Source organism: Amblyomma maculatum, chromosome 8 (genome assembly GCF_055883805.1).
Source record: "Amblyomma maculatum isolate TAMU_Amacu chromosome 8, ASM5588380v1, whole genome shotgun sequence".
In the NCBI taxonomy this organism is placed as follows: domain Eukaryota; kingdom Metazoa; phylum Arthropoda; class Arachnida; order Ixodida; family Ixodidae; genus Amblyomma; species Amblyomma maculatum.
The window spans coordinates 32,744,577-32,769,138 of NC_139351.1; the positions used below are offsets into that span (position 1 = coordinate 32,744,577).

The 24,562-nt window shown below is 47.1% G+C and overlaps 1 protein-coding gene across 1 annotated transcript; it reads right to left on the reverse strand.

Moving 5' to 3' along the window:
• Positions 1-721: 721 nt before the first annotated feature.
• On the reverse strand, positions 722-24,224 carry LOC146180861 (protein dawdle-like). Its single transcript, XM_084576189.1, has 2 exons — positions 23,040-24,224; positions 722-3,958 (listed from the first exon to the last, which is right to left on the reverse strand). The coding sequence occupies exons 1-2, from the start codon at positions 23,485-23,487 to the stop codon at positions 3,117-3,119; spliced, it is 1,290 nt and encodes a 429-aa protein (XP_084432315.1). The 5' UTR covers positions 23,488-24,224; the 3' UTR covers positions 722-3,116.
• Positions 24,225-24,562: the final 338 nt, after the last annotated feature.

Here is a 24,562-nt window from a genome sequence, read left to right on the forward strand (position 1 = left end):
GTGAAAGCGCACTGGCGTATACTACCGGCTTGCACCTGCCACGACTGCCAGTTTCAATTATGTGACGCGTGAAAACTTTTAGAAATAGCTTGCTCCGTGTACTTTGTCCCCACCGATATTCATTCGTCTTCGGTAAAGCGCGGCTTTATGTCTACGTACGGTGGTTTTTCACATGATGAGGTATGTTACAGCTGTATGCTAATGAGTATCTGTAAGATGATAGAAGCATAAACAAAACACTACTGATTAAGCGATAACAATGGACGCAAAAGAGGAGCCTGAAGAGGGAGCCGGCAGACGGCATCCATTAATGTCATCGCGTCATATCCTGATAGAGGGAGCCTAAATGTCCCCAACCTTTTCGTGGGGCTCCGCACATCACCTTTTTTTAGCAAGAAAAAATGTCCCAAATCTGTTCAATCCAGGCTGAGCACGCCTTACCTTTTTTTTTATGAAGGAGAAGTGCCCCCAATTTTTTCAAGTGGGGCAAACCCCGCCTTACACTTTCTACAAAGGAAAAGTGGACAGTAAATGCGAGTATATTGATCTGACGCAATGAGTTGGGATATTACCCGTCATGTAAACAACGATAATTGAATTGCATATTCTTTTTTCGTGGGGTGATGGATGATCCGGATCGGTGAGCGCGTTCATGTAATAAAATAACAGATAACCTGTTCCACAGCCGCGGTCAAGAGTTACACATGGAGAGCTTTAGAAATGAAAGATAAAAATATATTTTTTATTTTTCTTGTTTTTCGACGTGAGAAGAACGAACAACCTATAAACGCGCACAAGGGAGCACACAGAGAGGAAAGAATCCCAGTGCACATGTTCACGGTCAGGCATACAAAAAACTACGAAAAGATAGAGGGAAGAAAAAATCATTCGCTGTATAAATACATTCTCTGCACACAAGATAAATAATATTTCGCGTTTTCACATCAATCGCACAGAAAATGAAGCTAAAATATACTAAGAGGAAAAATATATATTCTATACGCGAAAAACAAATGCAGAGCACATTCACAAAGGGAATCGTTCTACATGCTGCAATGGCTAAACGAAGAGCTTTTTTTTTGCGAAATTTGTCGAAGGAAAGAAAACAAGAAGGATAATAACTACAAAAGTTGTTCAGACGTAAGTATAACATTTGGAACAGGAGCATCAGTTGCAGCTTACAAACCCAAATAAGAGAAGCGTAGTGATGGTGCGAGCGGTTCCTGCTAGTCTCAGTCATCCCCAAGCTGTTGTCATGTTTGAGGTCAGCGTGACCTGGACTGAGGATTGCCGACCTAGTCTTTAAAACACTTTATTTGAAAACGTGAGCGTGTGCTACGTAAAATTTGCCTTCTTAGGCAATGTAATTTTTAAAGTATGCCTAAAGAGATGGTGTAATATATGAATTGCGAGTAAAAAATAGAAATGAAGTGTGGGACATCACAATGTTCAAGAGGACTAGAGTATGAAACATGAGGTCTACTTCGGTGAAGTGATCTCGAAGAAGACCCAGGAAACGTACTGAAGAAAAGTTCTAAAATTATTGGAACTTCTCTCTTGAAATGTGCACAAAGTAGGCCTCCCGACCTTCACTCAGTGCTACGTGCTATTTCGTGCGCCTCTGCATCGGATGAGCTCTCAGGGCAAATTAAATCTTGTTGCTGGGGGTCGCAAACTCATTCTTTCCCCAACACAGCGGCTTGACACGAGTGAGAGGGAAAGACGGCAGCGATTGCAAAGTGTCACATATGTCCTCGCATCCGCACTGAGAAGCGTTTGCAGAAGAGTCAGACGGAAATGTTCCATCGTGCGAGGCTTGTATAGGAAACATGCAACCAGGGAAAAGCACGAACGTCTTCGCAGCTTCGCAGAAAGGCTGAGCGGTACAGATCAGCTCGACCCCCATATACTCAAAAAGAAAGGGCCGGGGAAGCGCGTTTTGGGGGAGAGGGATGTTGGCGAGGAGGAAGGCGGGATCGAGATACAGTTTTTCTCTACTCCGCGGCTCATTCTGAGAGATCTAGTTACGAGCGAGCACAAGACATTTTCAGATAATGATAATCCTGGGCCTCCAAGCTGTTCGTCGTCGGGTCGTCGTGTGCACGCGTATATGACTTGTGTCCGGCCGTGTGCACGTGGACACGCGTATGTTGTGTGCTTCAGGATGTCAACGTGCGCTTGCGTCCTCGGGGCCCCTGATGACCTCGGTAATCATGACTGAAAGCAGCAAGCTTTTGAGCTGTCGCACACTGAAAATGCAGCATCGCGTTGTGAGTCTTTTTCTCACTGTTGCATCTCGCAAATGCGTGCCGCCTACGTGTTGTGTTCCTTCTTGTTTTGTGGCGCGTCCTGGTCGTGTCTCTGGGACAGAGCTTTGCGCATAATCCTGGAACACGACTTTATGTGAAGAGGAAAGGCGAAGACATCGTCTTTTTCGCGCAACGTGGCACGGGTTTTAACACTACTGAAGGGTGCTGTTCTCCAAATATCAAAGTTGGTGAATCTCTGCGCTAGACTGTGATGTTAAAAAAAAGGACAAGAAATCTATTTTCGTAATGTTAAGAATCTGGCCTGCTAGCAGCAGTTTAATGCTCCTGGAAATTATTTTCTTTCCTCCCAATTCTTATTGGGAGGAACTACCTCAGAGTGGTAATTACCCACAACAGCTCAATATCTAAACTTCAAAGTCAAAGAAAAGGCAGAGGATAGTGAACTGCTTCTCAAGGGCGATTTCCAACTGCATAAAGGAATCCGGCGCATAACTCCGGTAAAAAGAAATTCACCGTGAAAGACTACTGGTGCGCTATATCCATCAATGGATGCTGACTTTTACACGTAATTGCCAAAGGTTTTGTGGTGATGTTGATGCAGAAAGTGCAGCGCTTTTAAAAGCCTCAAAATTATGCATTGGACTAAACTGCGCACACATTTAAATCTAATTTCAGAAACACACTTTCAGGAAATACTGTTTCTTAGGAGATACTCCGCCGAGTATGTTTGTCCTTTGCCTTACACTCGCAAAGGCGATTGAAGAGCACTGAGTCACGAGTCCCTGATCGGGAAAGATGGAAGTTCTTTTTTGTATAACCTAGCGCACTATATTTGACATGGGCCTGTCACGCACACTCGCACGCCTCGACCACCATGTTGGGCAGGCTCTTCTGCTTGAGCACTTGGTCTTCGTCGATGAAGATGAGCGATATGGAGGAGAGGCGTGATGGCGTGCAGCACAGGCTCAGCTTGAGCGTGTTGTTGACGCCGGCGGCAGCCGCACTGTGCAGGAACCTCTGGAGCACCGTGGTGTGGTGGTACTTGTTGACACTGATGTCGTGAATGCATGATCCTCGGCAGAAATTGGCCGAATAGCCTGCCGGCTGGATGATCCAGCTGTCCCAGCCGATCTCCTTGAAGGACACGTAGAAGGACTCGCGGCAGCACCGAGATATGGACCCGTTGCAGTCGATGCTTCTCCGGGACCGGGACGGACCCGAGGCATTAGGGTCCGTGCGTACCACAAGGAAGGGTTGCTTCTCACCCGTCGACCCTATAGGCGTTCCGGATGGAGACGGCGAAGGTGACACGTTCCTGAGATTGCTGCAGGTCTTGCAGCTGATCTCGAGTTTCCTGGGCCTATTCCGGCGGCCTGCCCAATCGGCGACCAAGCTGGTCAGGTCGAAACGCAGCCATTCCGGCTTGGAAGAACTGCTTTCGAAGGCAACCACACTCTTGCGAGGCGTTGTATGGTGCGGGTGATGGCGGTTGCTGCGGTGTGTGCCTACCACGGACAATTCGGACACGACGAAGGTGTGGTTGACTGCGGAGGAGGACGCTGTTGGGTCGAGGTCCTTGAAGACCCACAGCTCGGCGTGGGCCACGCTTCGGCTCGTCAGCTCAGCACTCAAATGGAAGACGAAGCAGCTGCCCGGGTGCGGTCCCCGAGTGATGCAGTCATGCGAATCTGCGAACATGAGAATGCCACTTTCAGTGTTTGAAGCCAATTTACAGTGACTGTACGGAAAACGGCTACAAACCATTTATGCCCGAAATTCACACATTCATAGATGTAAGGGGTGTATAAGAATAGTGCGGTATTGTATAGACGATGCTTGTCAAGGATTACACATGACCATAGTCATCAGATGTGTTTATATGAGTTGGAGACTATGCCTTTGTGAATGTTTTACTATGACAACAATAATATGATCTGTGCCCATCAGACGTTCATGACAGGATCCCATTCACACTGCTCTTAAGAAGATCTTCAAATATCTACTATACACTTGAACCTCCAATCCTCCTTTATCTACCCTTTCTAGAAATCCTCCTTCCATATCAAATGCTCGTGAGAGGAGCCCACTACTTACCCACGCATTTGGTCAGATGCCCACCTCTATCCTTCACAGCCCTCCACCACCTGCCAGAAGGCCAAGTAATAGCGATGTGGAAAAGTGATGGCGAAATGAAAATCGAAGGCGGCAACGAATGTAAGGGGAAAGGTAAAGGACCACCGCCGCCGTTCCCCACAGGTTCGTATGATCATCCGTCAATCTCTGTTGGCTTGTCTGGCTATCCTCGGCCAAAAGGGGCGGTCAGCCAGACCTCGTCGGACAAGACGCTGGATTTTAAGAGCACTTGCTTAATTTTGCAATCACAACAAATTGATTTCTCTTCTCTCGGACCAAAGGATTCACACGAAACGAAATGCCGTCGTTACGCTATCAAGGCAAGCTAGGTTACCAGGACGTGGAAAGAAGAGATAACATTTAAAACATTAGAACTTGCCTCAGTCTGTGTTCAAAAACAGTGTCAGTTTCGCTATATTTGCGACAGGAGTCAAAGCATTTCTGTAGCTCTCTTCAGTAAATAAAACTGTTACAATCGTGCTTTATTGCATGCATATTTCTTGCACGAAGGAGAGGACGGGAGAGGAGACGGAAGGAGAGTAGAGGCAGGGGCGATGTATGACACTAAACGTGTCATACATCGCTAGCGGCGAACATTCGAAGATTTTGAAATCCAGGTGTTCAAATCTTTACTAACCAAACAAATAGTTCAGAACAAATTTGCGCATTTAATTTTGTCAGCCTATCATCGTATTGCCAGTGCATCTGCCATAAAACCAAGCCTTGACTTATGACCTCTAGCACCACGCCGGAAGCAAGCGCACCTGTGCCTGGTTCCCAAAATATATTACCAAGAAACACTGCACAATCAGTTGCTCCCATTGGCGACTTATATATCCTGCCGCCTCGACCACGCGCACAAAGTTGGATTAATGCCATGTAACACCAAAGCATTTCCCGCCTCATTCATACATCGTACATATGTGGCCTGGAACGACCTTCCCTTTTCAGTGGTAACAATTGCAGTATTATCACTGTTCCAATTTTCAGTGTCCATTGTTGTTCGGTGATGCTGGTGTAAGAGTATCTTGTGCTGTGTTCTGCTCATGCTGTCGCAATCAATGTCAGTATGACCATTTTCATGGCTTGTTTCATTACATTCTGTATATTTCTTTTATTTTTTACGCCTGTAGCTTTACTGCAGTTACCCTCTGTCATGTTTTACATTGACAGCAAAAATAACAAATAAATAAAATCAGTTTCCGTTCCCCGGGCATCTAGTGTTTTGCAAATAGCCTTAGTAAAAAGTCCGCAGGACACAGGACTTACTTCCGCGTCGCGTAGTAAAGCATTTTTGACGCGCCGGTAGTTGCATGTATCAGCATATGGAAGGTGATTTATCTTCCTCCTGTTTCGCTTTTTTGTGCTTGAGGAATCCAGCAAGTTTCGGGAATGCGGCGAAAAAGAATGGCCCTTTGGTCTCAACGCTTTTGAACAAAAGCGTACTTATTCGCCCGTGAAAATGTCACAGCGTTCGTTTCTCACATACGCTTCTTTTCTTTCATTATTTCACGTAACCGCGAAACGTGCAGCTCGGGCTTCGCCGTGACGTCACTTCGGCGAGGTAAATGGCCACAGTGTCCATTACACGAGACGTCGCTAATCTCGGTTTCACCGCACACTCCTCTCTTGTCTGCATCACACCACGCAACGCGCAGCTTTGAGACTGCGATAACCTGACCTGTAACCACTTTTATTTCTTTCCTTGTTTCGTTCGCAAATATGTTCTTTCTCGCTCTTGTTTCATCCGACGGCTTTGCTCTCGAAAAGCAAAATCACCACAATCATATGTTGGCAGCGAACTGCGTGCGATGGAAAAAGAAGAGAGAGGAGGTAAAGAACAAAACGACAGTTGTGGCTCAGAAACTCAAGAAACCTGTGTGTGTGGTGACAGCGACAGACAGCGTCTGTCATCGCATCCAAAAGCGAACAAAAAAGATATAGTGCAAAGAACACCTCGGCGCACAAAAACATGAGTGGTGAGCTGTTGCTACTTGTACGTCTCCGGAACGCCAATGACGCCGTCAGCAGGTCAGAATGCTTCGTCCCGTAACCAAGAGAGAGAGGCTCTGACGAGCCCCTAGTGACTGCTGTGGCGGGGACCGCAATGTGACCTCTTCGGCAGACAGATCGCTTTCAAGGGAGAAGGGAAGAAGGGGGCAGCGCATATGCACAGCACCGCTTAACGGGGTTATCTCCGTTCTGCAGGAAGGGCGGCTGGGTCAGGCTGCGAGCGAGAATGTCCCAGTGACACTGCCCCCGTTTTGATAGCAAAGAGGCTCTCCCTGGCCTCTGCTGTCGGGGTTCCGTTCAGAAGGTCTGCAGGTTTTGAGACACTCAGTGAACTCGCTTAGAAAGCACAGCCGCGGAATACACCTGGAAATAAATTGCGGTCACTTATTTTGGGCGCTACATGCAATGCCACCAAGAGTGTCCTTGAATAACATACACGCCCTTCAAGGAAGCCCGTCTTTCACGACGGAAACGGGGAACGATTTAGAGCATACCAGTTTCTCAGATATGGTTTGTTTATCCTCGTATCCTCAGCCATTTCTATGCAACATATAGGGCGAGCTGTTGTCATTGTTTGCACAAGTGTGCGAATGCCTGTATACGTACATTACGAACAAGAAGCGCTTTTTTCTTCTTCTGTTCCTTCTGCTTTGTTAGTTTACTTTTGAACAGCCTCATTAGCTTAGTGCTCAGTAAACTGTTTCCTTAGCTGAATAATTAAGGTAAAATTAGATATTTTTATCCACTTGTTCAACCTAGTTAACAAAATGAGCTCGCGACCCGTGCGAAGGTAACGTAATTAGTCTGTCGCTGATAGTGTAGAAAAAAGTTGCTGTAGACCCAGTGATGCACTGGACGATTGAAAGTATAAAATGCGACAGCCAGTAGCCGCTTGTCAGGGCGTCAATACTACTAGCCTGCAGTCTATGGATAGCCCGATTAAAATGTGATTCTTTTCGCCTGCATTTATGCTAACGGAGAATTGCGGGATTTCGTCTGCTTCTTTTTCTGAGCAAAAATAAAAATAAAATAAATAAACACTAACCGTTGCTTTCGATTTGGTTGTATCCGAATTGCTAGTTAACTAGTTAATAATTGCCTGCAGCGTAACTGGAAATTAGCAAAATACCACGGAGACACGTTCTGCCATCTCGAGCGAATCATAAGAGAATCATAAGAATGACGCCAGGAATGATCTTAAGCTGAATATTTGTATGAGGTCCTTTTAAATCGCACCCTAACTGCAAACAGAGAACTAAATAGTTGGCTACATAAGACACCATTCAGTATCTTATACACGAAGAAGGATCACTAAGATTCTTGACGGACATACCTTATTGCCCTACCATCCCAATTCTAACGTGATGATGACGTCACATGTCCTGGCCCTCGACGATCAGTAAACCCGATTTTCTATTTGCAGGTCTTTCCACACGGACATGAAGGGTGAGGAAGCATACTGTTACGATTACAGCAGCGCTTTGTCATAAGATAGCTTTTGATGAATGTATAAGGCCGTGGAAGCTCTTTTCATCCACAAACCTGTGCGGCCCCCTGCCCTTAACTTCGTCTGTTAGCCACAGGGAGCAGCCTACCTTTCTTGCAGCGCTAATACAACTCACTGTGCCCATCTTGTTCTTGGAATTTTCTCCTGAACACGTTTTAAAAGGGCGCGATGTTCTAGTTCGGTAGATAGCGCCGAATATTTTGGGCATGTAGTAGGTATTGCTCCTCTTGAGAGCCCCATCGCTACGTCATTAAGGATGTTTTGAAAGAGGAAAAGAATGGAGAAGGTGGGGGGTAGGGGGGGGGGGGGGGGGGGCAGAGTTCATGCGCGAATCAGAGGGAGAACATGTACTTCTCCTTAAAGAGAACGACCAGATGCGAAGAGAAGGCTGCTGGGGCGGTGCATGCAGTTTTCCGGGTTTGGTAGTAAGTTCGTATAACCTGAACTGGTTTTAAGACACTGTTTTCGTAAAAAAGCACTTTTGCCATCTCTAATAAAGTAATCGATAATTCACGAGCAGGCACCATCGTGTTCTTACGACTTATAAAACCTATCCTAACTTCAATTCTGTTCCAAACACGTGTACGCACGCGTCATGCCCCGCCGGCGTGGCGCAGTGGTTACGGCGCTCGACTACTGTTCCCAAGGGCGCGGATCGAATCCCGGCCTCGGCGGCCGCTTTTCGATGGAGGCGAAAAGCAAGGCGCCCGTGTGCTGTGCGATGTCAGTGCACGTTAAAGAACCCCAGGTGGTCGAAATTTCCGGAGTCCTCCACTACGGCGTCTCTCATATCCTGAGTCGCTTTGGGACGTTAAACCCCACAAACCAAGCCAAACCAAACGCGTCATACAGCGTCTGCACGACACCAGTGCAAATATTGATAGCCGTGTGCTTTTAATGGTGTTAGAGCGAGCAGCCACAACCTGTCTTATCTTAAAGGGATGTCGACCATCCGGCCTAAGTAAGGCTCCGCTGAAGAGCAGCAGCGCGCAACAATGCCCATCGAGCGTAAGATATTCACGATCCCCTCCCGGCGTAGAATGAGAACCAGCAGCGCAGGAAACAAGCAGACGAGAGCCCCGCGCAATCTTCGCTATCCGTGGAACGGACGTGAGCGCCGCTTGCGTACGGTCTTTCACAACGTCCACAATGTGGCGGAAACGACGTGGCGATACAACGCGGCACGTGCGGTAGTGTCATGGCGTTCATTGAGGCGACACGAAAGGGACCAACGCGCAGCGCTGTAAGCAGCCGACGCAGTCCGCGGGTGGCTGTTCGCTTCTATCAGCTACGGAGGAAAGCTATCATGTACAAATCGATTAACCTGTCAGAGGAAAAAAAAAAAAAAAAAAGAGTGCTCACGATCGTATTGACCGTGCACATTTTCCCTGCTACTTGCTGCTGAAATGCCGCACCTTGATCAGTGTGCTCGAGCGGATATACTCATTGGAGCAGGATATGAATAGAAGACAAAATGAAGTGACCTGCCTACTCTCCCTAATGGAAGGATATGCTAGTCAAAAGAGTCCAGAATGATAAAGTACTCTTACCTTCCAGTCATGAAGTGCTACACAAATGTTATAAATCCTACAAGCACGCGCCGCTTCGCCAAGCCGGTGAACATCTCCAACGTATTACTTACTTGTAATCGTAAGATAGAAAAACGACTTCTTGGAAGAGGGCAGCAGAGTCCGTCTCTGTGTGTGCTTCTTCTGTTTTGTTGCCTGCTCTGCTGCCTTCTTCCAAGATGTTAGACCAATTAGCTCAACATTCTATACTCTGTTATTGAGAAAAACGATATATCTACGCTTTTACATTCCATTAACGTTTTGTTTTTTTTGCTCATCAGTTTTTTGCAGTGTGAAACGCAATGTGCACGTATTATCTCATCGTTCGTCATTATCGCGGATCCACTGTAATTATCCCTCGCGCAACGCACAGGCAACGAGGCCAGTAGGAGTGGACAGCAAGCTCTGTGATACTTTTTATTATATGACTTTACAAGCGAATCGCTAAGCCCCGAGCCGACGATAGAGCCAGGCAATGATCATGCCCCAACAATAAAGCGTGAGAAGCCTTATCACACGTAATATTCCACTGTGCTTCCACAGAGACCATCCTACGGTCCCTGAGGCATGAAATTATGCATCAAATGAAGGTAATGCAGGTAAGCCCTGAAGCTTCAGTGGGGCAGCATTGCAGAAAACGAAGTTAAAATAAATGCATTAACTACAAAATGTTTATAAGATGCTCACTGCGTGAGATCTTCGCAAACTCTCAAGGCGTCGTGGCGAACAATCATGGTTTGTTATCTGTATATACGTGCAATCTCTTCGATGCGCGTAAAATATTGATTGAATTCGACGAATCAGTTCCCCGATTGTTTGTTCTCAGCGTACTCTAGATTTTAGCGGCGTTATGAACAAAAAAAAAAAAAACTATCTGAGAGGTTGTCTTCTTGAAGGCCACATCCATTGCTATGCCTTGATGTATGTGGTCTCATCTGCAGAGCGAGAGGCAGCGGAATCAATTCCCACGCAGTGCGGCTTGCACCCATTCTGGCGCGTTAAAAAAAAAAAAAAAAAAAAAAAAAAGACATAGCGGCCGTGTCTTCTATATGTTATTTTCGCAATTCTAATCGAGCCTTTTTGACACCAAGGTACGTAGGTAGCAAACTACGTCACCCATCGGGTACGCTTTGGCAGAAATTGTACATCACGGAAAATGTCATAGAACTTATTCTATAACATTTTCCGTGATGTACAATTTTCTCGAAAACCTCAATTATCCGGAGATATTCACAACACGACCCTCACAGTCACTCTGTAGAATTCGGTTAGTAATTTTTTTTTCTTAACCAAAGTTTACAGGCCTTATAGTTTCTTTTTTCTTTTTTTGAGGCAGTGTGCCGTGAAGCTGAGCTACCTTGAGAGTACTAGCTTTAATGACTGACTACGATCTTCGATTCGAAATACTGCGGATGCAAAACTAGCCACATCACGTGATCTAAAGCGACAAAGAAGCGGTCTTCTGAACTTCCAGCAGTATTTCAGCATGTACACAGAGCAAAACAGTTATCTGGGACGCACGAGTTGTGTGCTCCGAATTCCAAAGTAGCTATAAAAATTGTACCGACCAATAAGGCAAGCAAAGGTGGTAGAGCGGGCTAGTTGGTAATTCATTTCTCCTGAAAAAAGAAAACAACAAAACAGCGCATCCTTAAGACACATTCGAAGAAATAATATTCCTTCATGTGATGTCTTAAGAGTGCGCTTTTATTTTTCAATAAGGCCGACCGTGGTGGCGACTATTGTTCCCAAGGATGCGGGATCGCATCCCGGCCTCGGCAGCCGCTTTTCCATGGAGGCGAAAAACAATGCGCCCGTGTGCTGTGCGATGCCAATGCATGTTAAAGAACCACAGAGGGTCGAAATTTTCGGAGTCCCCCACTACGGCGTCTCTCATTGTCCGAGTCGCTTTGGGACGTTTAACCGTTAAGCACCGGAAACCAAGCCAATTAAGCTAGAATTGATATGTAAATCTATAATAGAGCATGATTTATCCAAACTGTTTATCCAGGTGTTATCGATAGATACGCTCAGAGCACGTAGTATAGGTATTCTAGACAAGCGTTTTGACCTCCATACGGACACTGCGCAGATAAGTTGGCTCGGATTCACATGAGGGATGTCGTTTTAATTGCTTACAATAGCTCGCCTTTCCTGTAACGCATAGATTCATTGGGCAAGAATTATGCAGCCGCTTCCGCGTCCAACTAACGTATTCCAACCGTGACGCGTGATTGCACAGGCTTTCTCTTTGGCGACGCGTGACCGGAGAATCATTTGATGGCGACTACTTGTCTCGAACCGCCAGCCAAGGCCACCGACAGCTGACGTCATACGAGCGGATTCCACCACTATCGCGCGTGACCCTGTTCATGGAATCGCGAGAGACCGTTGGCTAGATCACAGCGCCAGAATCTTTCAGCTAACCGCGTCAGCGAATTGCCTTCGATGTACGCGCTCTCAATTTGCGCATTGCTGTTCGTTTTTTCTTTTTTTTTTTCGGTTTGATACCGCTTCTGAACAAATGGTGACGCACTACGGTTGTGAAAACGTGGGCCGCTTGATAACATAGGCTCTTTTTTATTTTTTTATTTTCGAGGCAATTAAACTGAGCCCCTGAAAACGCTCTCAAGAATCGCGTTCGCTTTCTTTGCGGTGGGAGCATTGAAGGTAGACCCCTTTCGCTGTCCTAAGGTGTCGGGATGTGTCGCTGTCCCAGGTGTCGGGATTGAAAAGATCAATATTTGCAGGGATATTGCTTGCAGTGTCTGGCTTCGTAAACGAGCTGTGACAATCCTTTTCTTTCGCTTTTATTGTGAGTCTTCACAATGTCGTCGAAGATTACTGTGACATGGTCAAGTATGTAAGGGTTTCAGTTATCACTTGAAAATATTGATTGCTATGACACCGCAAAAATTCTAAGAAACTGCCCCCCCCCCCCCCCCCCCCCCCTCTCCTCCCCCAAGAATTTCGTTTTTTTTAAAGACTCCATGCGAATTTAAGCACTCCCATTTTTTGCGAGGAAAAGAACGTAGACATGGCTTCCAAGGCCCATCATCCAGCGCCCTTGCTCGTTCAGTCGGGCTGCAGCCTTTTTGAAGACCCAAGATGGAGTGGTGTGTCCGCAGGGCGATCTCAACTTTTGTTGCCGCGTTCCGACACTACACGACAGCTGGCGTTGCATGACGGCAAATTCTGGCCGAAAGCGACCTCTGTTACTTTATCAGCGTGCTGTCATGTGGACCTGGAACCGACGGCCGTTGGGCGGATCTAGGCAGGTATCGCAGGCATCGCGGGAGTGCTATCAGCTGATTGGGCATCAGCTGGTATCAGCTAATTGTCATCCTTTAACGCACGTCGGAATTTGAAAAAAGGCTGCCACTGCTTGAACTTCAAGCGGACTGCGAACGCTCTTATGGAAAATGTTTGCCAAATAAATTATTTCTCTTGTTTGTCCCGTCAAGATAACGATGGTAAAACATGGGAGGGGAAGGGGGGGGGGGGGGGTAGACTGAGCTATGGTATTTTTGTGTTTAACATGTAAGAAAGTGGTAGCCATAGTACTTCAGTTTTGGCAGAGTGAATAGTAATGCGCGCTACTATGAAGAATGTTCACAGAGTTTTGTTATACCCGTTCCCACTGCGACCTTCCTTCGATATGGGGCTATACCGAGGCAGACAGGGTGGATGCGAGGTCGGTGGTGGGCGTCTTGTTTAGTTCCAAAGCAGCTTCCGAAATATGTCGCCATATAAAGAGACAGGAAGGAGAACTATGGGAGAGGCCTTCGCCCTGCAGTGGGTATAGTCAGGCTGATGATGATGATGATGACGACGACGACGACGATGATGATGCTGATTATGATGATGATAAAGAGACAGCAGCGGTCCATGTTGACACTAAGCGAGGGGCGTCCCCGTTCAAAACTAATCAAACGACCGCTGCAGATAAAAACAGCACCGTCACGCTGTTTACCACGACCTCTGCTGCTTTTTTTCTTTCTTTCTTGGAGACGGTGGCAATCTCGTTTACGTGACGGACGAGGCACGCCGGCGAGGTGCGGGCAGCCCTCGGTACGCCCTTTGTACGCGAGCCGCTCCGGCTTTTCCGAATCTCCCTAAACATGACGGGGCCGCGTTGAGCCCACCGGATCTCCCTTATCTCCGCCTTACCCCATCTGGCGTAGTAGTAGTCGTAGTAGTAGTAGCGCCAGAATGCAAGCGTAGCAGAGAAATGCCTTCTTCCTTGGCCAAGCAAAGCCGGAACTTGGGCGTGGGGCACTTGGCTGGTCCACTTGTTTTTATCATTACGGTTGCTGTCTTATTACGTCCCAGGGAGTTGCACAAACTTCGTAGACAAGATGGGCTGACTCCATTGCAGCCGCTGATCATTGTGGCAGCGAAAACAGGAAACTAATACGTAGCCTACAGATGTAGCAGCGTATGACTGCATATCTGTCATCCCTACTTCTGTCGCACTATTTGCCAAAGTGAAGGGGTAATAGAATTAGGCCAATTTTGTTTTAATTCACGCGAGAGCGTTCGCGCCAACACTTCCCTCAGAACCAGCTAAAATTGCTAACGCGACACATCTTTGAAACAGCAGTAGCCGCTGAAAGTTTTAGGTAACCTCACTCGCAGTTTGCGAGTCATCATATATTGACTCCGCGACCAATGCCAAGAAGCAGTTCTTGTACGACCAAACCAAAAGGAAACCTTTCATATTTTCTTTCGTCCGTTGAGGGGAACAATTAACAGCAGTTCGTGTTGTGAGGGACATTTTGTTCGGTGCGTAAATCTGGTTTCTTTCGATCGTTCAGCTGGCCTCATGCTCCCACATCGCATTTCCATGGCGTAAGAAGTGTCACGGTTTCGACGTTTTTAAAAGCCAATTGCTTCCTTGTCTATCCTTCCAGTACGTAGGGTCGGGCGTGTTGTTTAATAAACTTCTTTTTAAGCGTGCCTCATACTGGCTGTCCCATTCTCAATCCCCGCTGAACAGAACAAGGCCATTTACCAGAAAAGGAGCCCATCTAATTCACCACCACGTCAGCACACGTCAGTGCTCAGTGTTCATACTTGTGAAAGCCAATATGCTACCTGTATATATTAAGGGTATAGGCTTCACATTCGAGAGGCTACTCTCGACGAAGGCTGCACCTCTTTGAGCAAATCAATTTTTACTTCCCTCAGGTAGTGGACATTAACACATATCACATAGGCTCTTTACGGAAAGGATATTCGGCTGGAATAATTTCCCCTTTATTAAGATTCCACTCAAAACGTCATGTTTTTAGAATTTATTTAGTGCCTTTACTCGAATTCCTGCCTTTAGCGCGAGGAGAACACGTTTCGTTGTCCATGCATTGACAACTAACGTCAGCTGTTCTCATACAAGCAGTACAATGCTTCGAGCAGAAAAGGCTCAAGAGAATATGCTCCGCCGCACAGGGCCACAAACTCAGAGAGTGGTAGCAAATCCTTGTGTAGTCTGTTGTGAATCGAATAGTGGGATGGACTTATATCCTGCATGCTGTTTTGTTGTTGATGTTTTTTGTAGAAGAGACAAAACTACTGATGCTACGGCTACGGACCGAACTTTAAATGTATCTTCTCCGTACCATTAATTAAGCGTCAATTTCTGGATGGCAAAAATCCTCGTGGGTTCACAAATATCGAACGTGGCGATGAATTCGTCTCCAAATCGTAAGGCAGCTATGAAAACTATGATGCATCTCCAAAAAGAAACTAATTTATAGCTGTCATTACTGGAAAGTAAATAGATATTCGATGAGGATTTTGACGCCTTGGCATCACGCCACCCGTTTGCAATATTCAGCAAATGGCAGTGTGTCGATGTAAGCAACAGAGCTTAACCTGGCTTCCCGATTCATTCTGGTCGTAGTACCCCATATGTGGCCCCGATTTCTCGCAGACGACATGCTGCCTGCGTCCCTTCATCTCGATAAATTTATTGCGAATGCACTAATCCAGATGTTCAGTGCCTAGCCAAGCCATCTGACATCGTCTCACTTTGCGGCAACCTCTCGATCTCGCCCGCACATCGGCTTCCGAGACAGTCCAACCGATATCTTCGAGGCAACACGAAAACACATCGGCTAGTGATTTCGCTTGTTATAGCCAGGTTTAGGTAGTTAAACCTTCATCAGTTTCTTTCCGCCCGCTGAGTATTCCTTTCTAGTGCCTTTCTAAGTTATATACCTTGTTTTGCTTAATAATTGTAACCTCACAATGCATGTGCCGTCGTAAAAGATGAGTGCTCTGTACCGACAGTTTCTCCCCCTGCATTTTTTAGCCGTCTGTTGAGAATTGGGCGTGTTGAAAAAAACGTTTCGGAAAATTATCGCGGCGTAAAAAAAAAAAAAAAAAAAAAATGTGGAATAAAAGTACGTCCGTAAACTAAGTCTACGAGATAAGCACGAGCGCTGAACGTCCAATGGTGCTTATTGTAAGCGCTTCACAAATTTGAATGCTGTCCAAGCCAACATGGTCGCCTTCGTTGGCGCGCAGGCCTGCCCATGTCCGGAAATTCGTTCTGATGCTACGAATACGCGTCTGCTTTTCTCAAAAACATTGCTGCTTTCTAGATTGGTGTACGCTGAGTTCTCATATAGTGAGAAGCTTCAAAAGCTCGTCCAGCCAAATGGATGATGCCTCTAGACGTTTCACGCTCTGCAGCTTTGAAGTGCCAGAGATGCATGCAGTGCTGCCCACTGTCTCACGCCTGATCCCTGTCCGATGTCCAGCTGGACATCACTGCAACAGAAACATTCTTGTACTTACGTGTCCTCTCAACCGCTTACATGCCGCTCACCACCTGTTCACGTCTCGCCTGCGGCTCTCGCCCACCTTGACAAAACTGCCTATGGGGCACTGTGGGACTGTCAATGCACAACTTTTTACTTACATCATACTGCTACGTCTACGCCTTTCACCCCGAGAAAGTACCCTATACTACCGCTAGAAAATAGTGGATTATGTCCCGATTTCCGTCCGCCTAGCTTTTCCCATATGCCTCCGAATACGCTCTCTGGTGCCTGATGTCGCCCTTTTAACACCGAAAACTTTATAGTCATCTGCAAAATTGACTCCCCGCTGCATTCTGTTTCATCCGGCTTCTTTTAAAATCCATTCCTCCAGAATGACGATCGGCATTAGCTTTCCGCGTTACAAGTCCAGACCAAGGACATACTTATTTCGCGCTTGTTCCGTGTAATACTGTGCTCTCTTCCTGCCTCCTCACGCTGCATTCGATATCATTTCGATAGGACGCTGCACCATCCTCAACCTTATGTTCATCCTCCATGTTAACCTTCACGCTTCAGCCACCTATAAGCGAGTACTGGTAAAGGACAATTTGAATGTACTTTTCCTCTGTGCGGAGTGCCCCCCATGCGAATGCACTTCACCTCATTTCTATCCTCGTAGCTCTTCCCATTTCACAGTCAGGGTCTGCCGCCATTACTTGCTGCAAATAGATGTATCCCCTCGCCGCTTCTAATAACTCGCTGCCTACCCAGACAGCCGAGTGCACGCAGTGTGCCAGGAGAAAAAGAAGCAGTGCTGCTCTCAAGAGACGATAGCAAGGAAACACTGCAGCGTTCTGAGAAACCTGTGAGAGGAGAAGGAACCTGGGAGATGAGGGATTCGTCGCCCCCCCCCCCCCCCCCCCCCCTCAGGGTTATACAAGAATACGTGCTCGGCAACACGCTCAGCTACGGCAGCGCAAACAACCGCGATAGCGAGTCGTTCGCAGAAGCACAGCAGCTGGTGTTGCAGTGAGAAGGGACGACCTGCGGCCCGTTTTCGGTGAAACTGTCGTCCGAGCCGCCTGTTTGCTTCGTTCGGCTAATCGCGGTCATTGCTTTTATCAGGCTGAGATGGACGATGGCTCTAGCTCGACGCGAGGCGCGGTGAGAAAAAAAAAAAGAAAGAAAAGAAAGACGTGCGATGCGGTTTAAAGCTCGCTCGAGCGTGTAGACAAACAAGTAAACACGAATCCCGGAAAGGGGCCAAATTACACTATGATCACATCACAAAAACTGTCACAGAGCTGCCAAACAGGCCCAACTCAAGTTTGATCGACAAGTTCGCCGGTCAGAATCGACCAATAGGAGCGCGGCTAGCTGGTTGACTTGTGACGGGTTGTGAGTTTTTTGACGTGATTGGATCGTAATTCGGTCCCAGGTACCAAATTTGCAATGACTCTATCTGCGTTTCCGTCTTCCCAGTGTCTTGTGGTTTGGTTTTTGCTCATTTGTTGTTGTTTTTCCTCTTGTGCCTATCATATGGGATACTCCATGCAACTCATTTTACTATGACATCAGAGCCTCCTTTCTTCTGACCTGTGTGCTCACGAGATCTTTCCGTTCTAAACCTCCGGCACTCCTTGCGATAATTTTTTCTTTCTCAATCTCTTGCATCTGTTTTAGATCACAGGTCGAAACGCTGTTGAAGCGCTTCAGAGTGATCTTTCCTCCTTGGGACGCAAATCGGTTTCACTCAGGTGTCATATAGTCGTCCAAGTTCACCTGGTGTACGGCTTCTGTTCAAAATGGCAAGCATGCTATCGTCGCTAGCCACCCGCGACGATGATGTGGTAGCATGCCACGCAGCACATGCGAAGGCCTTTGCCGTCTACGTGTAGGCTAGCACGGTAGCCGTGTAGCCGCAGACTGGCCGTCTGTAGCTGTCATTGTTACGGTACTGCTGTCACAGAGCAAAAAATTCCTAGAATGATAACAAAAAAAAAAAATCTCCCATACTTTTTGGTCCTTTCTGAGGCGAAGAAGTAAGAGTGAGCGATGCAAAGACCACCAATTAATGCGAGGAGCGCGTTATTAATTTTGAACAAGCCAAAACCTGCTTTGACAGGCTGGTGCAGATGCTGTTGACTGACATCTATTACAATGCATGCCACTCCCTCACATATCAGGTGTTCCAACTGGCTGTAACTAATATTTTAAACAACACGATGTCCTGCAGGTATGGAACTCTGCAACGTGCTTTAGGTGCAAATAACTAATTCATCTGAACATGGATTAACAGTTTATAGGTTTAAAATGCAAAGCTTGTCATCCTAGCGTAGCGGAACCAGCTGTTGAAAGTCAATTGGCCTAGTGCTGATCGTTTATTTCGTTCGCCAAAATTCATTGATTAGTAAAAACTTGCCAGCATTTTCATTATACTGGTTGAGAGATAAAGTGTTAGTCGTCTCGAAACACGGCTAGCCACGTTGCTTCCATAAAGGCAGCGAATATGTAAAGTTTTTATAAAGCGTAAAAATAAAAAGAAAGCCTCCACGTGATGACCGCGCCGCTTCAAACTCCTGAGACGCTGCGTATTGAACGAGCGATTTACTGCGATTTCCATTATGTATAAGTACGAGCGCAAAACAGCGAAAGATGCGACTAGGACACGAGTACACTCACAAGAGCTGACGCCTCGTGTCCGCGTGTCTCATAGTCGTACATGTATTTTGCTGTGCTGCCCCAGTAAAAATGATATAAAGGAACACCAACTTAAAATTCATCTTGTTAAGCGCAAAAGGACAGGGCACGCAGTAAGAAGAGACGTACACCCCAGGCGCTGAATTTTAAGACTGATCACCAACTAGCCCAACAATTAACGCTTTTAAGGAACAACAACTAGCCCACACTCTGCTGCTCTTACCCTACTGGATTTCCAATGGTCGCGCCGGAGCAGGTTTTCTTGCTCGGAGATGAAGACTTAAAATTTCACTGGTCGACCAAAGTATGTTGCACGTATTCCGCTGGTCATTTGGAACAACTCGAACAACGCGAGCTCCATCTGCCGACCAGAGTCGGATTTCGCCGGAAGTTGCAGTAAGCGATATCGTCACTTTCGGAGGTTGAGGGATTTCTTGCTTTATTTTTGCCTGTTTCAGAAATATCGGTTCGGGACACTGGGAATAGCTGTTTATTTATTTTTCTGCGCGCGCATATCTATAGTACGTCTATCGGAAAACGTCTACGCCTGCGGCGTTAACAACGTCCACAAGTAAGTTGCAGAGTGCCCAGCTCCCACCTATTTATCAATCGCAACACAGTTTGGCGCTAGGATGCGATTTCAACTTCTGGAACAAATTTAGGATTACTTCCGCCGTGCGCTTTGCATGTTCCGCTGCTCTACGAAGGCTGATTCGCTGCGTTACGATTTGGAAGGCAAATTCCAATCTACCAATGGATATCGCCAATAGGTTTGCAGGTGATTTCCTCGAAGGCCAATAAATACATCTGCGTAAATTGTAGCTCGATGGAAACAACGTAGCTAGCAATTTTTCGCAACCATCTACCATTTTTGTCCAGACACTTTCTTCCCAATGTAGTATACAATTTGCTATTTAACAGTTAATAATAAGCAACTTTGGCGAACGGAAGAATACTGTTGATTAGGATGGGTGGTTCCCAATAACTCTAAGTTGATTCTTCAGGCGATGGGCCCCACTGTGCGATTTATTTATTTCCATTACCCTTAAGGTCCTCTTGCGAGGGTATTACATAAAAGGGGCGGGGGAGGGGGGAGGTCACATTTAGTTGTGATACCAGGTATATATATGTATGGCTTTGGGCGTGAAGCACTGCATTAATTTCAAACAGAATGCGCAGTTTGCATGTCACATTTATCCGGCAAATACATTCAACATCTTCGAAGTTCTATGCGACATGTGTATTAATAATAGCACAGCCAAAAACCTCAAGTTTCTTCATAATGTTACTCCTGGAATGCTATTGAATGCGGCTATTAATTTTTACACCTGCTATGCATTCTTTTTCTCGAGAAATCAGAAAAACGCTTGCCATGAAAACGTTACGGAAATAAGTGCAATTTAAGCAACCAATACCGCTGTCGCGATAAAGCTTGCGACATTTAATGTGACGCTTCTATAACGCTATTAGTTTGTGGCGCTCTCCTGAACAGCCTGCCGAGAGGCTGAAAAACAAATCGGCCGTTTGTTTCTTCGGTGAACGTGCCCTTTTCTCAAACGTTCTGGTGTTGTGAACAAAGTTTGGGCTGGGATGAATAATCGAACGTATTTAATACTTACGTGCGCTATACTATATAATATTTTCTTAATTTTACATTTTTCAGCAATTTTCGTGCCAATGAATAAAAAGAAATGTGAGAAACAAAAAAGACGATCAGAAAAAGAAGCCCTGTAATGCACCATTCATATCGTTTATGGAGGTAATCAGCAGTGTCTGCAAAACCTAGTTCTCATATGCTCGACGCAACTTTGTGTAAATGGCTGGATAGCAAGCAGTGAAGCGAGATGCAGTGAGAAAATCGACAGACACTTAAGACTGCTGACATGTGTGAAATCGAGAGCATTATAGTGACTACGAGTCCTGACTACGCGTAACTTTTTACGTACTCTACACCTTACTTTTACGTACTCAGCACCTTAAAGTTCTGAGTCATGCTACGTTTTATTAGTAATGGGTTAGGTAGAACATTACGTGTTATGGCACTCCGTATGTGTGCAGCCAAGAGGAACCGTGTTCCCGCTGAGTGTGATCGACTCCGCAAACCAGCTTGATGACGTCGTCCGTATTTTATGCCATAGACGTTGCTGTCAGCCCTGGAATCAGTGCCCGGCTGTGTCACGGGCCAATTACCACCAGTTTGACGCAGGCTAGTGAGGAGAGCCACGATGCGGGCTGCCCAGATTAGCCAGAGCGGCGAGTGTTGAATAAATAAACAGCGACGTAGATACAAAGCCGTGCTTAACCAAATCGCTCGAGCTTGCCTGCATGGCCTAGTGGTATAGTGTGTCGGATACTGGATCCAATGGCCCCATTTGTTCGATTCCTATCTCATATGTGCAACCCAAGTTGGCATCTCCTGCAATTTTGGCCAAGACACGTGGTCTCGTGACGTCACACAAGCAGCCGATCAATCAGCGCACAGCCATGCCACCTGCCAACTGCCACCTGCAAGCGGCATGCCCGTAGATTTTGCTGCCTATTTTATTTATTTGTTTATTTGATACCTCAAAGGCCCCTGGTATGGTGCATTACATAAGGGATGGGCATGGGAGTTAAACAACAACGGTCTTGTAAGCGTGAGTTTTTGTTCAAGCCACCGGCTTTTTCATAACGGGGCTTGTAACGTTTTCACATTAAAACTGATTTCTGGAGGTATTGGATTTTCACTATTCTGCTCGGCGCCAAAATTTTGAAGTAATTCATAGACCCAATGCTTCGGAAGCCACAAAAAAAAAAAAAAAAAATGGCTGATAGCCAGCTTTACATAACGGACAGTAGCTGGCCGAGTTGGTACGTTTCTTAGCAGCACATCACGCGCGGTAACGGAACACAGTTTCTTAAGAAGACACACACAGAGTTGAGCTCTTGTTTTATGTAATCGGCAGCTCATACGCGGAATATATAAAGCGTAAATCATACATAAGAACCTTTCAGCATTCGTAAGCACGTCATCATTGGCATTAAGGAAAAGAAGAAATGTACCCTCTCTCGATAAGTAACGGCAGAAAAAGAAAAAGACGAGTTCATGGCCTTCTTGCTTTTTGTTTGATTTTTAGTCCATTCTTCTAATATTTATTTCCTGTAAGCCGTCTTCAGTTCGGAGTCAGCGCTGTGTCTCTGTCTTCTTGACTGTGTCCCGTCACCCTGCGCGCTGTTTTGCTAAGAAGCCAACTTCCGGCATGATATGAAGGTGCGCGTTGTTTAGTTAGGAAAATAAAAAGAGCAGGCGTTTGTTTGGTTCGGTTTGTATTGTTTGACGTCACAAAGACGCCGTAGTAGAGGGCTTCCGAAATTTCGACTACCCGGGGGGCTTTAGCGCGCACTGATATCGCACAGTACACGGGCGCCTTGCTTTTCACCTGCATCTAAAAGTGGCCGCTGCGACCAAGATTCCACCCCGCGGCCTTGGGTTCAGGAGTCTAGCGCCCTTAACCACTAAGCCACCGCGGCGGAGCTTATCTTTTGTGATATATAGCATCATCTTGACAGAAACTGCTTGCTACTAATCAAGAATATTAAAAAGCATTCCGAAACATCTCTGTCTGTCTGCCCCGCCGGGGTGGTGCAGTGGTAAGACGCCCGACTACTGTGCCGGAGTTCCCGGGTTCGAACCCGACCGCGGCGGCTGCGTTTCGATGGAGGCGAAACGAAGAGGCGTCGTGTGCTGTGCGATGTCAGCGCACGTTAAAGATCCCCAGGTGGTCGAAATTACTCCGTAGCCCTCCACTACGGCTCCTCTTTCTCTCTTTCCACTTTCATTCCCACCCTCCTCCCTTCCCCTACGGCGCGGTTCGGGTGTCCACAGAGCAAGTGTGACAGTTACTGCGCCTTTCCCTTCCTGTGAACCAATTTAACTCTGTCTGTCTGATTATACTTTGCCTAACACTGAGAACAATATTTCTCCAAATGCGACTAGTTTGATGAAATCAAAGTGCATAATGGCCGCCGCAATTTTTTTGACAGCGTCTAAAAATCTGCACTGCCAAAAGCCAAGTTAAAACAAATAAAAAGCCCCACTCACCATTCTGAGGAAAGATCACCGCCGTTTGCATGGTCCCGTAGAAGTCGTCCTGGCGTCGAGAGTTCTCGCTGCTGTCGTCTGCTTCGGTCTGCGAGAGAAGGACGTCCTTGTCGGCGAGGACCGAAGGCAGTACGGACCTCGGTATCCGTACGTTGGGTGGCTCTCTCAGACGCAGCTTCTTCAGGATCTGCTGCTTGATAAGCTCAATGCGAGCGTACCGGTATTCCTCGCTGTTGTCCTGCTCGGCGAGCTTGCGGGCAGCGCAGTCGTCACATGCCGAAGATGTGTACACGGTCGCCGGGTGATGCCGACTTCCTCCCACCGAGTTGTACGCAACAGGAGGCGAGTTCAGAACCACCGCCGAAGAGAACGCCGTGAGGAACACGCAGCAGAAGACGCACTCGGAGAGAGTGCCATGACAAGAGACGTGGTTCTCGTGGCGGTGCATCTCTCCTTCCAAAAGTCTGAGCTCCTTTCAATAGCAGTTGCTAGAAGAAGTTATATGGTTCACAGATGATTGTTCGACTAATCTTGGGCCACACTTACGCGCACCGGTGCGTCCGATCACTATATGCGTGACGTAAAAACATCCGGATGCACTGTGCACGACAGCAGCCGTGGAACAAGAGTAGACACACTTGCTCGTTGCGCTGGTACTACTGAGGAGGCGAGCAGTTGTTGGGCACTAACGGCAGCAGCAGACGACAGGCCTCGTTGGCCGGGATAGCAGACGACACCGGTACCGGCCGGCGGGAAAACGAGAGCTAAAAAAGAAAGCACGAAGATAGAAACTGCGCTGTGACACCCCGGGACCCAGACGACGACGGCAGCTCGCTCGTTACACGACGCGTCAGATTAGTTTCTTTTCTGAACTTTTTTTGTTTCCTCACTGCCGGGCGGAAAGCAATACTAGATCAAGAAATTGCACCGGACGACCGGCAGAACACGACGTCTTCCACGATAAAGCGCCGGCGCGACTCTCCTCCAAGTAGGGAACGGAGCAGCACCAGTCACGGAAATACTAGACCGCCAAGCAAAAGAAGGTGGCGGGGTCGGCAAGGATGACAAAAGTTGAGAGCGGAAGTAAAAAGAAAGAAATCATGCGCTGGTGGCGACGGAGGCGGGCAAAACAACTCCGCGGACAAATCGGCCGGTTGCGCTAGCTCTCTCTCTCTGTGCCGAATGCGGCGATAGCACCTGATGCGCCGAGCTTTTATAAACGGCGGCCGAGGTTGCATTTCTGGATGGCGCTTTTTTTTGCGGAGGGGGAGGCTGCGAACGCAACAGCGAAATTGAAGGAGGAGGTAGCGGCCCTGCAATTGGAGCGGCTGTACGCCCTGCCCTTCTCGCCGGCCCCGGGGGTTACCCCGGCCGGTTGCAAGTGCGGGTTGCAGAGTCAACAAGCTCTTGCGGAGCGGCAGTCGTACGATATGAGTGCAGCGATCGATGTTCAAAAGAAATTTCCCTTTTAGCAAAGCCAACGGCACGAGACATTTACAAGACATTTTGTGGAGGCCAGTGCA

Excerpts from the sequence above, each read along its gene's own strand:
- LOC146180861 (XM_084576189.1), bottom strand. The coding sequence starts at position 23,487 with ATGCACCGCCACGAGAACCACGTCTCTTGTCATGGCACTCTCTCCGAG. Across the intron at positions 3,959-23,039 it reads GGTGATCTTTCCTCAGAATG|ATTCGCATGACTGCATCACT; the intron begins GTGAGTGGGGCT and ends TCATGTTCGCAG.